The 12,465-nt window shown below is 54.3% G+C and overlaps 1 protein-coding gene across 3 annotated transcripts in view; it reads left to right on the top strand.

Annotated features, from left to right (window-relative positions):
* PHACTR3 (phosphatase and actin regulator 3) overlaps positions 1-12,465 on the top strand; it is a 101,682-nt gene that overhangs the window by 52,965 nt on the left and 36,252 nt on the right. For all 3 annotated transcript variants that reach the window (XM_032592552.1, XM_032592551.1, XM_030309276.1), the window contains one exon: positions 6,196-6,349. In XM_032592552.1, coding sequence (XP_032448443.1) covers positions 6,196-6,349 — 154 coding nt within the window. The remainder of the gene's footprint in view (positions 1-6,195; positions 6,350-12,465) is intronic.

The following is a 12,465-nucleotide window of genomic DNA, read 5'->3' as shown; positions in this document are numbered from 1 at the left end:
GGTTTTCTCTAAGTGTGTCGATGTCGTGAATTATCTGGATTGCTTTCCAAATGTTAAGCCGCCTTTTGCACCCCTGTCAGTCATGGTATTGTTGTCATTTTTACAAATCCTCGGATTTGATTCGCAAAAATTGTTTATAATTTTACACCCATGTTCGTGGGGTTGTCAGTCTTTCATTTTTCTTTGATTCAAATATCTTTTCTGGTTTTAACATCACTGTGAATTCTAGTTTCGTAAAGTCCCCCCCCACTTCCTCCTCCGTCTTTCAACTTCCTGAAATAACTTATGCAGAATTGGATTGCTTACTACATGCTTCATTGTCAATGTATGCCTCTGGGCCTGCAGGTGTTTTTGTCTGGCGGGAGGGGGGAAGCGTTTTAACTACAAATTTTATTTATTTAATAGATAAAGGTCTATTCCGGTTTTGTATTCTTTTTTTCTTGAGTGAGCCTTGGTAGATGGTATAGAATCAGATAGAGAGCCCACTTGTCTTCCTGATGTTGGTAATTTCTCTGTCTCCCTCTTTCTCTCCCCACCCCCCCCCCGCCCCCAATCAGTTTGGCTAAAGTTCTATCAATTCTGTTGCTCCTCTCAAAGAACCAGCTTTTGGTTTCAAGGATTTCCTTCATCGTGTTTGTATTTTCAGTTTTCACTGCTTTTTTTCTTTTTTTTTTTTTTAACGTTTATTTTTGAAGGAGAGAAAGACAGAGTGTGAGTGGGTTAGGGGCAGAGAGAGAGGGAGACACAGAATCCGAAGCAGGCTCCAGGCTCTGAGCTGTCAGCACAGAGCCCGATGCGGGGCTTGAACCCATGAACTGTGAGATCATGACCTGGGCCGAAGTCAGACGCTTAACCGACTGGGCCACCCAGGCGCCCCCAGTTTTCACTGCCTTCTGCTCTGAGCTTTATTATTCCTTCTGCTTCTTTGGGTTTAATTTGCTCGTCTCTCTCTAGTGTCTTAAGATGGAACATGAGGGCACTGATTTGAAGGCTTTCTTCTTTTTGGAGATAGGTATTCAATGATGTAAAATCTCCCCCAACACCATTTTGATATATTGTATTTTTTATTTGCTTCACAATACTTTCTAATTTCCCTTTTGATTTCTTCTTGGGACTATGGGTTAGTCAGAAGATTTTTTTTATTTAGTTTCCAAAGATGGGGGTACTTTTCTAGAGAGCTTTTTGTCACCAATTCCCAGTTTTATTTCACTCTAATCAGAGACTGTGTTTTCTGCGACTGGAGGGAGCACTTTCACACGTATGAGGACCTGCCTCTAAGTGTGTGTGTGGTTTTCTGGCAGCCGCCGTGCGCACACGTGGGAAGAGAGCGTTTGTCCTGGGCAGGGTTTTTCTAAATGTCCAGCAGGTCCCGTGGCCGGTTAGTGGCTCTCGTGTCTTCCACTCCCTTCCACTTTGCCTTCCTTGTTCTATCACTTCCTCAGGAGAGGTCTTGAGATCTTCAACAGCGCCTTGAGGTTTCTCTGTTTCTGCTCTCAGTCTGTCAGGTGTTGCGTTTCGCTTTTGAACCTCTCAACAGGTTCACAAATCTTTAGCACTGATCCGTCCTCCGGATGAAGCCGTCCCTTTATCACTCTGAGATCGCCCTTGATCCCTGAGAAGGTTCTTGGCTCAGAAATCTACCTTGCGTGATGTTCACGAGTGCCTTTGGCTTTCCTTTGATGGGTTCAGAGCTGTGCGTCTTTCCCCTAGTATCTGTTTGTGTCTTTATAGTCAAAGTATGTGTTTTGTGGGCAGCATAGAGTTGGGTCTTGCTTCGTTATCCATCTGAGAGTTTTTGCCTTCCAGGAGGGTATTCAGACTATTTGTGCTGAATGCAACTCTTAGGTTTAAATTGTTTTTTTAACTTTATTTATTTTGAGAGTGAGAGAGAGAGCAAGCGAGGGAGGGGCAGAAAGAGAGAGAGAGAGAGAGAGAGAGAGAGAGAGAGAGAGAGAAATCCCAAGCAGGCTCCTCACTGTCAGTGCAGAGCCTGACATGGGGCTTGAACTCACAAACCATGAGCTCATGACCTGAGCCGAAGTTTGAGGTGCCTGATAGGGACTGGGGGAGGAGGGCGGGGGACGTCCTGAAGGAAGCCTGGAAGGCAAGCCTGGAGTACAGGAGAGGAGGTGAGACCACGTATGGAAATCCCGAGCCGTTAGCAGTCGGGCCTTAGTGTCTCATGGGACAGAGGAGGTCATGTGGGGAGCAGGTGTGGACAGAGGGTCCTGGGACACACGGACATGTAGAGGTGGGGAGACATCAAGGAGCCAGCAAAGGAGACTGAGGCGTGGCCATCAAGGTGGGAGGACAGCCGACCGGAGTGGTGGCTTATGGGGAAAGGGAAGGGAGCCCTTCACAAAGAAGGGAGTGCCGACCACCTCTGGGTCTCCAAAGGCACCCTCTGCCCCACTGGGGTAGGTAATGGGAGCTGACGAGACAGGGGCCTGGGGCACATTGGCAGTTCCATACCTGCTGGTGTGCCCATGAGCAGGTGCGTGCAAGGCTGCCCCCTGCCTGCTGAGCCGGGACCCTCGCAGTGCCACCCAGTGCTGTCCCGGCCACTGTGGCACCAGGGGACAGGCAGCATCACCCCACCCTACCTCCTCTGCCCCGCCTGTCTGCTGCACATTGGAAAGGCACCCCCAACGTTCACCGGAGTCGAACTAGATCTGGTACCATCAGACTTCTAATTTACTTAAGTTTTTGGCTTCTACGTTGATTTTTTTTTTTTTTTTTATTAGCTTTTGCCAATAAAGAACTCCATAGGGTGTTAGGCGGGACCGGTCTGAAGGTAGATGAGAGTCTTGCCCTTGGAAAGACAGTGTTGGTTCCCACAGATGCACCCAGTAAAGACATTTTGTGGCAGGTGAGCTCTGACCACATCCAGAAGCGAGCCTTGCCCGTGGGGACTTCGGGGGAGCCAGCAGACAAGTCAGATGGTGGCAGTTCTCCGGGAGCGAGGAAACGAGTGTTTTCCCTCCGCTGACCGCCAGGCGGCCAGTCTCCGCCGAGATCTGCACACTCTCAGAGTTCAAGACCACCGCAGGGCTGGGGGGGAGGAGCGTGTTACCGTAGACCGAGTGAGACCCTCTCACAGAGACTCAGCCTCCTCCTCTTGGATGAACTTGCCCTGTGTGGGTGCGGCCGTGGGTTATGTACAGAGTTCTGGAAAAGGTGACCCTGACCATTTTTTCCAGTTGTTGCTTTTATGGAGGAGACAGTTTCTCTACCATCTTTCCTGATGTTGCTCAACAGTGTTCTTTCTCTTTAAATAATTGTTCATTTTCATTTAAGGAAATTATGATAAAAAAACACAATACCAAAAAGCAAAATTAGTACAGAAAATGATGAATTCTTGACCTCCCTAGGCCAATTATAATGTCATATGTACTTAAAATTTCGGCACCTACACATCTACAGACATGTTTCTGGGGATGGCACACACATATCCATACACCCTGCTGTCGTCAGCAGCATCCCGTGAATGTCTTTCTGGCACTCAGTGACCTACAGGCCACCATTGTCGATGGGTCTGCAGAGGCTCATGTTACATACGATGTGCCATCATCTGACAGGTGTCATCCTGGGTATCTCGGTTTATTTAATTTCTTGCTTTCATAAATGACGCTGGACGAGCACCCTTGTATCTGGTTTTCTGTGCTTGTCCCACTTTTCTGTGTCAAAACAGGGAAACCGGTGCGTCTGGGGGCATCTGGGGAGGGAGGACTGCTTGCCTCCCACGGTCGGGACAGAAAGGTTTCCTGACCTCGGATCCTCAGCCTCACATCTTCTCCGAGTCAGACCGCTCTGGGATGTGTGCTCGTTCAGAGTGATTCTGGGGGCGCCTGGGTGGCCCAGTCAGTTGAGTGCCTGATTCTTGATTTCACCTCAGGTCACGATCTCATGGTTGGTGGGATCGAGCCCCACGTGGGGCTCTGCGCTGACAGGGTGGAGCCTGCTTGGGATTCTCTCTCTTCCTCTCTCTTCGCCCCTCCCCTTCTTGTGTTCTTTGTGTCTTTGTCTCTCTCTCAAAATAAATAAACATTAGGGGCGCCTGGGTGGCCCAGTTGGTTAAGCGTCCGACTTTGGCTCAGGTCATGGTCTCACAGTTTGTGGGTTCAAGCCCCGTATCGGGCTCTGTGCTGACAGCTCGGAGCCTGCTTGGGATTCTGTCTCCTTCTCTCTTTGCCCTTCTCCCACTTGCTCTCCGTATCTTTTGCAAAATAAATAATAAAAAAATACTAAAAGTAAATAAATAAATGAGCATTAAAACAACAACAAAAAATCCAAATTGACCCAATTGAAGGTTGGGTGGGAGTGCTGGCCGGATTCGTGGAAAGCCTCATTTGTAAGCTATTTGGAAATTTCCTTTGTTGACTTCTCAGTAACAAAACCTAGTAACCTCCTGACACGCTAGAGAAGACCTGATACCAGGCTCTAAGTTTTCGTCATGGCCCTACTGTGTGCCCGTGCCGTGCCCAGAGAGGCTGGGAGAACGGCTTGCTTGTTCCTGGCACCGGGACTTTATGTGGAGCGAATTCTCGTTTCCATCTGGAAACCTCTGACGAAGGTTCTTTTTCTCAGTTAAGAACAAATACGATTAAAGTTTGTAATAAGCCCAAGACATTTGCCATGGGCTTAAAAAGACTTTCGTTATCAAAAGCTTAAAAGATTAAACCACACTCAGTGTGGTTTCATAGTTGAGCATACTCTGGGTCTCTGAAAATGGCAATCCCTTCTTGCCGCATATTAGACCCTTGACATTCATGAAGGATTTGTCCCGAGACCTTTGCGATGCCCTTAATTCGTGAATGCCACCAAAGCTGTCAGTTGCCCCCAGAACACACAGTAAAGACTATCTGAAAAATGCACGTGACTCCTTCAGGCTCTTTGTGATCCTATAAATGTAGGACTCTAGCCATTTATAAAGCTATTAAAACAAATTCAGGCTAGAGCCCTCGCTGGAATGGTTTGGGGAGTCATTATGTTCCTCTTTCTCTATAAAGCATAGCAAACAAGCTCATATTAGAAATTCAAACCTCAGCGGAGCCCCCAATTTTTGTGTCTTACTTTGTCCCCAACTTCTGTGAAATGTCACGTTCTGAGACTCATTTCTGGCTTTGTACCCCCGTCTTCGACGCTAGGCGTCGGCTTTCTCGGGGAGCCATTTTTCTTTGCCTCCACCCAGGGGGTGTTGGGGGATGGTCTGAACCCCCGGATTGAAATCCATGTCCTGGTAAAGCTGCAGGACTGCCACCTGCAGTTACCTGCCAGGGGCGGGGGGCAGGGGGGTGTCTCATTCAGAAACTCACCGACTCCGCACGTCACCGTTTCCTAGCATACCATCCTTCTCTGCCTGTGAACACGGCCAAGCCCACCTCTCTTAATTTAGACATCCCATCCTCTAAGATCTTACTCGCACCCGGATGTTGGCTGATCCCGGGCGTGTGTGGAAACAAAGATCAGCCTCAGCCTGGGGACCCGGAGTCAGCCCACCCTTTCCTTCGCTCTGTGTTCGCTGGTAACATGCTGCATCAGCGCTGTTCCGGGGCCCGCGGAGGGCACACTGCTGTTGACCTCAAAGTCTGGTGAAGGAGACGATAAATTGACGGACGGGGAAGAGCTCAGATCCGGGGGGAGTTCACGGTGTGGTGTCATGGTGATTGGAGTCCCCGCGGGCCCCTTTGAGAAGGACGGAGGCTGGCTGTGGGGACAGGGCCGGCTGTGGACGGTCCAGCAGAGCCGGGTGGCCTGTGGGGGGCAGACCTGCTCTGACGGCCCCGGGGTGGGCTGCTCTCGGGACTGGGGAAGCGGGGAGAGTGGACCCTGAGGGGAAAGGGGAGGGGAGGGGACCGCCATGGGAAGTAACTGTAGGTTATGGCCCAGACTCAGAAGGAAGACTGAGTGCCCTTCATAGTCACCCTGGGGGAACAGGTGTCAAGCAGGACTGCCCCTGGAGGTCCTCTGTGATCGATCGCCCACCCGTGGAACGCATGACCCACAGGCGGTGACATCACTCTCTCCTGGTATCGCCCCCCTGCCCGTCCGAAGGCGCCACAAGCTGACAGACACATCCCCGTTGCCCTGGTGCAGATTCCTTCGAGCAGCAGGGGTCGGCTAGGTCGGCAAGCCAGCACCCGACTAATACCTGTGTCCTTGTCCCTTCCCTCCCGTCCCTCCGGCGGCTCTCAGGAACACTGCCGAGAAAATGCAAGAAGGAGCTCTTGGCGGTGAAGCTACGGAATCGGCCCAGCAAGCAGGAATTGGAAGACCGGAACATTTTCCCCAGGAGGACTGACGAAGAGAGACAGGAAATCCGGCAGCAGATTGAGATGAAACTCTCCAAGTAAGTAGTGGCTTGTCGCCTCAGGCAGAGGCGGGGGCCCCCCTCGCAGCCCGCACCCCGCTGAGGCCCTGTCTTCCCTGCCCTGCGCCGTCTCAGGGCTCCCAGACGGGGCTCTGACCGCGACTTCTCGCCTCGCCACCGTCCACGCTGGGGACCGGACAGTCCTTTGTCCTGGGGGCCGTCCTTGTCTTCACGCCTGACATCCTCCTGTGACAGTCAGAACTGTCCCCGCACATCTCCACCTGCCCGTGGGGGGGGGGGGCACATCGCCCCCATCAGAGAGCACCGGTCTGTAGAGGGCAAGCGAGCCCCCTGAAGGAGTGAAGGGGCCACGGCTGGGAGGGGCTGTGACAGTGTGGGCAGGACATGCCTTGTGGGCGTCCCGGACCTGGGGGAGAGGCTCTGTTTTCGCCTCCACCAGGCCGCCTTCCTTCAGGAATGTGCATCCCGTGTTGCCAGATCGCCTAAGTTTTTCAGGGAAAGCTGGAATCTGTTGGGGGGACAGTACGTGCACCAAGTTGAGCCCATCTGCTGTCTGGCTGTGACCCAGAGCCACGAGTGAGCGCCCTCTGCTTTACAGCCCCCAGGCGTCCCCTAGGGCGGTCACTAGGGTTGGCTGTGTGATGGGCCCGGACAGCGTGGAGCTGTGGGTCTTTGTGGCTGGGATCTGCCGGGGTCCAGGGATGCGCCGTGGGACAGGATGCTTTGTTACCAGTAGGGGGACGGGCTGTGGCCGCGTGGTGGGCCCAGCATTGGAGGACTTTCTAGGTTGCTCCCCAAAAACCGGGGGCCAGAGCACACGGGGCAGTCCCACTCTCACCGGCGGCCCCTGCCACGAAGCTGGCCCAGAGCAGCTGAACATGAACCACGGGGCTTTGGTGGGAATCAGGCCCTTCGAGCCTTCTGGATCGTAGCCCCAGGATTGGGTGCGGGTGTCAGAAAGGACGTATTAATGGGGCTCGGGCACACACCTGTTGCCATCTCCCTGACCTCCCTGCTGCACCGTCTGGAGTATGGCCTGGGCGGGGCTGGGCTTGGAAGGACAGGGTCCCGGACTCCCTCAGCCTTCCCGTTCCCCCTTTAACCCTCAGAAGCTGGTCCTGCAGAGCAGGAAGGGATGGCATCCCGATGGCGGACCAGCTGTCCCCGTGCCTCACCCTCGATTTGCCCTTGACTGGCGCTTCTCACTGACCCCTGCACCCAGGTCACCTGCAGGGACCACGGGAATATACAGGTTCCGATGAAGCAGGTGTGCAGCGGCCCTGGGGCTCTGTGTTTAGACAAGCCAGGGGACGCCAGTGCTGCTGGTCTGTGGGCCACCCTCAGCGTCTTCCAGCCTCGGTAGCCTTGACATTTGGGGCCGGGTGAGTTTGTGGTGGGGTGTCCTGGGCAGGCTAGGACGTTTAGCAGCAACACTGGCTTCCGCCCGGTGGGGGGGGGGAGGGGTTACTCCTATCTTGCTCCCACCCACCCAACTGTGACAACCAGAAATGCCTCGAGACATTGAGTGTCCCCTGGGGGACAGAATCGTCCCGGTCAAGAAGCACTGATCTGAAGGTCAACTTGGACTTCTTCTTCCGGGGGTCTTTCCTCTGCCTGAGGCACGGGGCTCTTTGGGTGGCTCAGCCCTTGTTCCGCTCTGCACCAGGGAGCGTGGGCCCCAGTGGGCCCATCTTCCGCTGAAATCCCTCACTGAATGTTGTCGGGGGGGAGGGCGGGGAATGTGCAGACCCCAGGTGCTAGGATTCTCTGTGCCTCGGTTTTCTCACCTGTAAAATGGGGTGATAACAGCTGCCAGGCCCATGGCAGAGGAGGGACCGGCTCAGCAGGGCACAGGAGCCCCAAGCTGGGGTCCTAGACACTGGGAGTCACACACACAGACCTGGGTTCAAATTCCACTCTGCACTGATGTCCGGGGTGACCTTACCCCTGTCCGGGTCTTATTTTCTCATCTTTAAGGTGGGATGCTGACCTTCCAAGGTCATTGTCTGTTTCTGGGAGATCCCGTACGGAAGGAGTGTTACACAGCACCTGCCCCTCGGCAGGTTGGGCTGCTGACCTCTGCGACCTGGGGCCTCTTCCTGCGTCATCTCTAAGCCTTGTGGCCAACGGTGCCTGTGACACAGACCGCCGTCAAGGTGTCTGGTGGCTACTTGGGGCTCAGGAACCCCACGGGGAAGCTTCTTAAAATACAGATTGATGGGGCGCCTGGGGGGCTCAGTCGGTTGAGCGTCTGACTTCGGCTCGGGTCACGATCTCCCGGTCTTTGGGTTCCAGGACTGCGTCGGGCTCTGTGCCGATGGCTCGGAGCCTGGAGCCTGTTCGGATTCTGTGTCTCCCTCTCTCTCTGCCCCTTCCCTGCTCGCACGCTGTCTCTCTCTCTCTGTCAAAAATAAATAAACATGAAAAAAAATTTTTAAAAAATACAGATTGGTGAGCCCCATCCAGACCTGAGACCGGAACAGTCTAACAAGTTGCCTGGTATGGGTGGGCTGAGGCAAGCCACCAGTGTGAGCCTGTATTAGCGGATTGAATGAGGCTGTGATGCCCCTCGAGCCCTTATCGTTGCATCTGGGTCACGCGTCAAAGACTTAATTTACTCGTGTGAGGGGCCCTGGGCAGCGGAGGTCACTCCTGTCAGCTCCCGCCTTCCTGCAGAGCCACGGCCTCAGACCTCTTTCTGTGTGGCTGAACCACCCCCCTCCCCTCGCCCCCGTGCTTGGTCCCCCTGCTTGGTGTGGGGCAGATGCCGGAGGAACACGTGCGGGAGGGAGCGGGGAGGGAAGCCTAGGAAGCAAATGCATGAACCCCTCAGGGAGGGGTCGAGCTATCACAGACGGGGAGGAGGCCTGGACCGGCGGAGGGGACCCCTGTGGACACAGGGCCCCAGACCAAGGTCTGCCCCTGCTGCCGGGGGGTGTCCCAGAGGCCCCCTGAGGAGAGGGGTCTGGACCAGCATTTCCGAGAGAGATGGCAGGTGTCGGGTGTGAGCGGTTGTCCGAGGTGCAGCTTGGGCCCGGCTGTGGGGCCCCGAGGCCTTTCCTCCTGGGTGTCACAAGGCCCCTTTCGGGGTCGCGGCTGTAGTCACCGTGCTGTGCCAGAGGCCTCTTGAGTGAGGGGAACCTGAGGGCACGGGCATAGCCACGTCCACGGCCACGTGGGGTGTCGCCACGCCTGGCCTCAGCTGTGCTGCAGGTGCCGTGGGCGGGCCGTGGGGTGTCCAGACCTCACCCACGGCAGGCAGGGAGGTTCTTGTACCCCTCTGGGGAGCTGCTGGTACAGTGGAAAAAAATGTCAGACCGTGGGCCAGGGAGGCAGTGGGGACAGTCTCCACGTCCTGGGATGATTTGGGGACTTGGTGCCACCACCCGGGGACTTTGATGGCCGTTGCCTCAGCGGAGCCCCGACTGCCTGTGCCTGTGGGCCGGGCTCCCGGCCCCGCAGTGGGGCCGCAGGCTGCTGGGGGCTGGGGTCCGGCTCCCGGGCGCCGGGGCTACAGTCCCAGCACTGACTGACCCCAGGCCGCCGCGGACGTCTGGCTCCAGCGTTTCACGTGAATGGGAGAGTCTGTGCTTCCCGAACGGCAGGCACCGTTGAGGGGGCTTCTCGGTCTGTGGCCCCTGAGTGCCTGACGACCTTCAGTTTCCTTTCACTCACCCTGGCCTCAGCCTCATCAGTGATAGCCTTGAGTTCCGTGTTCTCGTTATGTGTTTTTTCTTTTTTAAGTAGAGGAGAAGAGATTTCCTAACTCTTCACCTGGGTGGGGGGTGCGGTGGGGGTGGTTCTGAGCCTCAAATGAGAAGCCACAGGGAGGGGGGTGTGCGTCCTGAATAAAGTCTCCTGCAGGTGTGCTGGAATGATCTCCCCCCCCCCCAGTGTATGTATTTATTTTGAGGGGAGAAGGTGGGGGCAAAGGAGGGGCAGAGAGAGGGGAAGAGAGAGAATCCCAAGCAGGCTCCAAGCCGTCAATGCGGAGTCCAACATAGCACTCGATCTCACAAACCGTGAGATCATCACCTGGGCCGAAATGAAGAGTTGGCTGCTTAACCGGCTGAGCCACCCAGGTGCCCCTGGAATGGCCTGTCTTGACCCTCTCTCCGCCACGTCTTCGCGGACTTCCCCTTTCCGTTGGCGCACCGGCCACATTCACACAGTCATGCACTCAGCAGGTATTTGCCGAATAGCTGTGACGTGCCAGACACGCTGCTGGGCGTGAGGTGTCCTAGCAGACAAGACGGAGGTACTCTCTGCCCTGTGGGGCTTACCGTACCTGAGTATGCTGCAGGCATGGCTGGATCCAAATGCTCCTACGGCATTGATAAGAGTTGGTCTACTTCTGTTTCTTGACTTGGTTGTGCTCCGTGTGGCTTCATTCTCTGGCTGTTTTGCTCCACATCCTGGTCCAGGAAGCTCCAGGCTTACCTCTGTATGGGAGCCCATTCCTGAAGCGATCACCTTGACCAAAGGGATGGAAGGCGCTCCCTGGACACGTTTAGATCACGTGCTCATCGCTGAACCGATCACCGTGGCCGAGGGACTATGCTCATTAATCAAGCTTGGCTTGCGTAGCTGCTGGTTTCCTCAATGGGATGTGTGCTTGCGTGAGGGTTGGTCTTCTGTTTCTCTTATTTCTGGTGAGATTGAACATGTTTTCAGTGTTTATTGGCTCCTTGGTTGTTTCTTCTTCTCATGAACTTCACCGGCAGGTTTCTTTGTGTTAACGATTTTAGGAGTTTGCTTTGGAAATTGTGGCTTCGACTCCTTCCTCAGTTTGGTGAGTTACACAGCCGTTCTCTGGGGCTCGTGTTTTCATTTAGGTCATACTTTCCTGTGTGCAGAAGTATTTCACTTTAAGGTCGTTGGATTACCAATCGTACTCTTTAGGCGTCAGCGGGCTTTTCTGTCAGGGGCCAGCAAGTCAATGCTTCCCGCTTTGTGGACCCTACAGTGTCTGTTGCAACAACACGACTCTGCTACTGTAGCACTAATGTGGGCTTAGCCCATGTGGAATGAGTGCGTGTGGCGTTGTGCCGAGAAAACTGTATTTACAAATGTAGATAGCGGCCCGTGGGACAGAGCTTGCCGACCTCCGATACACTTTATGGTTCATGCTGTTTGTGTCATGTTTAAAAAATCCCTCCCGACCCAGAGGTACAGAATAAACTTACTTTTTAAAAAAAATGTTTATTTATTTTTTTGAGAGAGAGACAGAGAGAAAGGGGGAGACACAGAATCCGAAGCAGGCTCCAGGCTCCGAGCTGTCAGCGCAGAGCCCGACGCGGGGCTCGAACTCACACACCGCGAGATCGTGACCTGAGCCGAAGTCAGTGCTTAACCGACAGCCCCCCAGGTGCCTCAAGAATAGAGTCACCTATTGTACTATTTTTGCACCTGCCTTCTAGTTCTGCCAAATGATAATGGTTTTCTATGTAATAAACAGACCAGGTTCTCTTTCAAAATAGGGTGTTATGTGAGTTGATCTAAAGGAAAAATAGTAAACAGTGGTGGTATATACGTGGTTCAAAACCAGGACAAAATCGTCACGAGGACACTTGGTGTAAGAGAAGTCCAGGCCGCCCCCCCCCCGCCCCACCCCACCCCTGCCTGTGGGTGCAGGAGGGGAGGTGGGAGGAGGCGGGTGCCAGAAACCAGCCTGAGGGCCTGGAAGGCCCCCAGTTTCGAGGAACCCGAAACACATGTCCTGGACCGGGTTTCCTCCGTTACTCACTGAGTCTGTCGCGCATCTTAAACCTCGGACTAGAACGGAGGAGGTCCTGTGACTTTTGTCACCAGGTTTACAAACAGAAAAGCAACCCAGGACCCAGAGAGGGAGGCAGCTGAGAAGTCGCATCCGCATCCGGGAGGAGGGTCAGCTGCTGTCTCCCCACAGACACGGTTTAATTGGATCCCTTTGTCTTTGTTTTGCCTCCTTGCAGGGTCTTGCGCTATCACTTGCTGAATAATTCAGCCCTGGTTGCCATGGCAACGTGCCCTCCACGAAGCAGCCTGAAGCGCGATGGGTGTTTTTGTTTTGTTTTATTTTCTTTAATTTCCAGACCTTTAATGGTTTCTCTTCCGGGCGCTCCCAGGGCCGTCGCGGGTGAAGTGGCCGCAGT

The sequence above is a fragment of the Lynx canadensis genome, chromosome A3 (genome assembly GCF_007474595.2).
Source record: "Lynx canadensis isolate LIC74 chromosome A3, mLynCan4.pri.v2, whole genome shotgun sequence".
NCBI classification, from domain to species: Eukaryota; Metazoa; Chordata; class Mammalia; order Carnivora; family Felidae; genus Lynx; species Lynx canadensis.
This window is presented reverse-complemented; position numbering and strand designations above follow the sequence as displayed.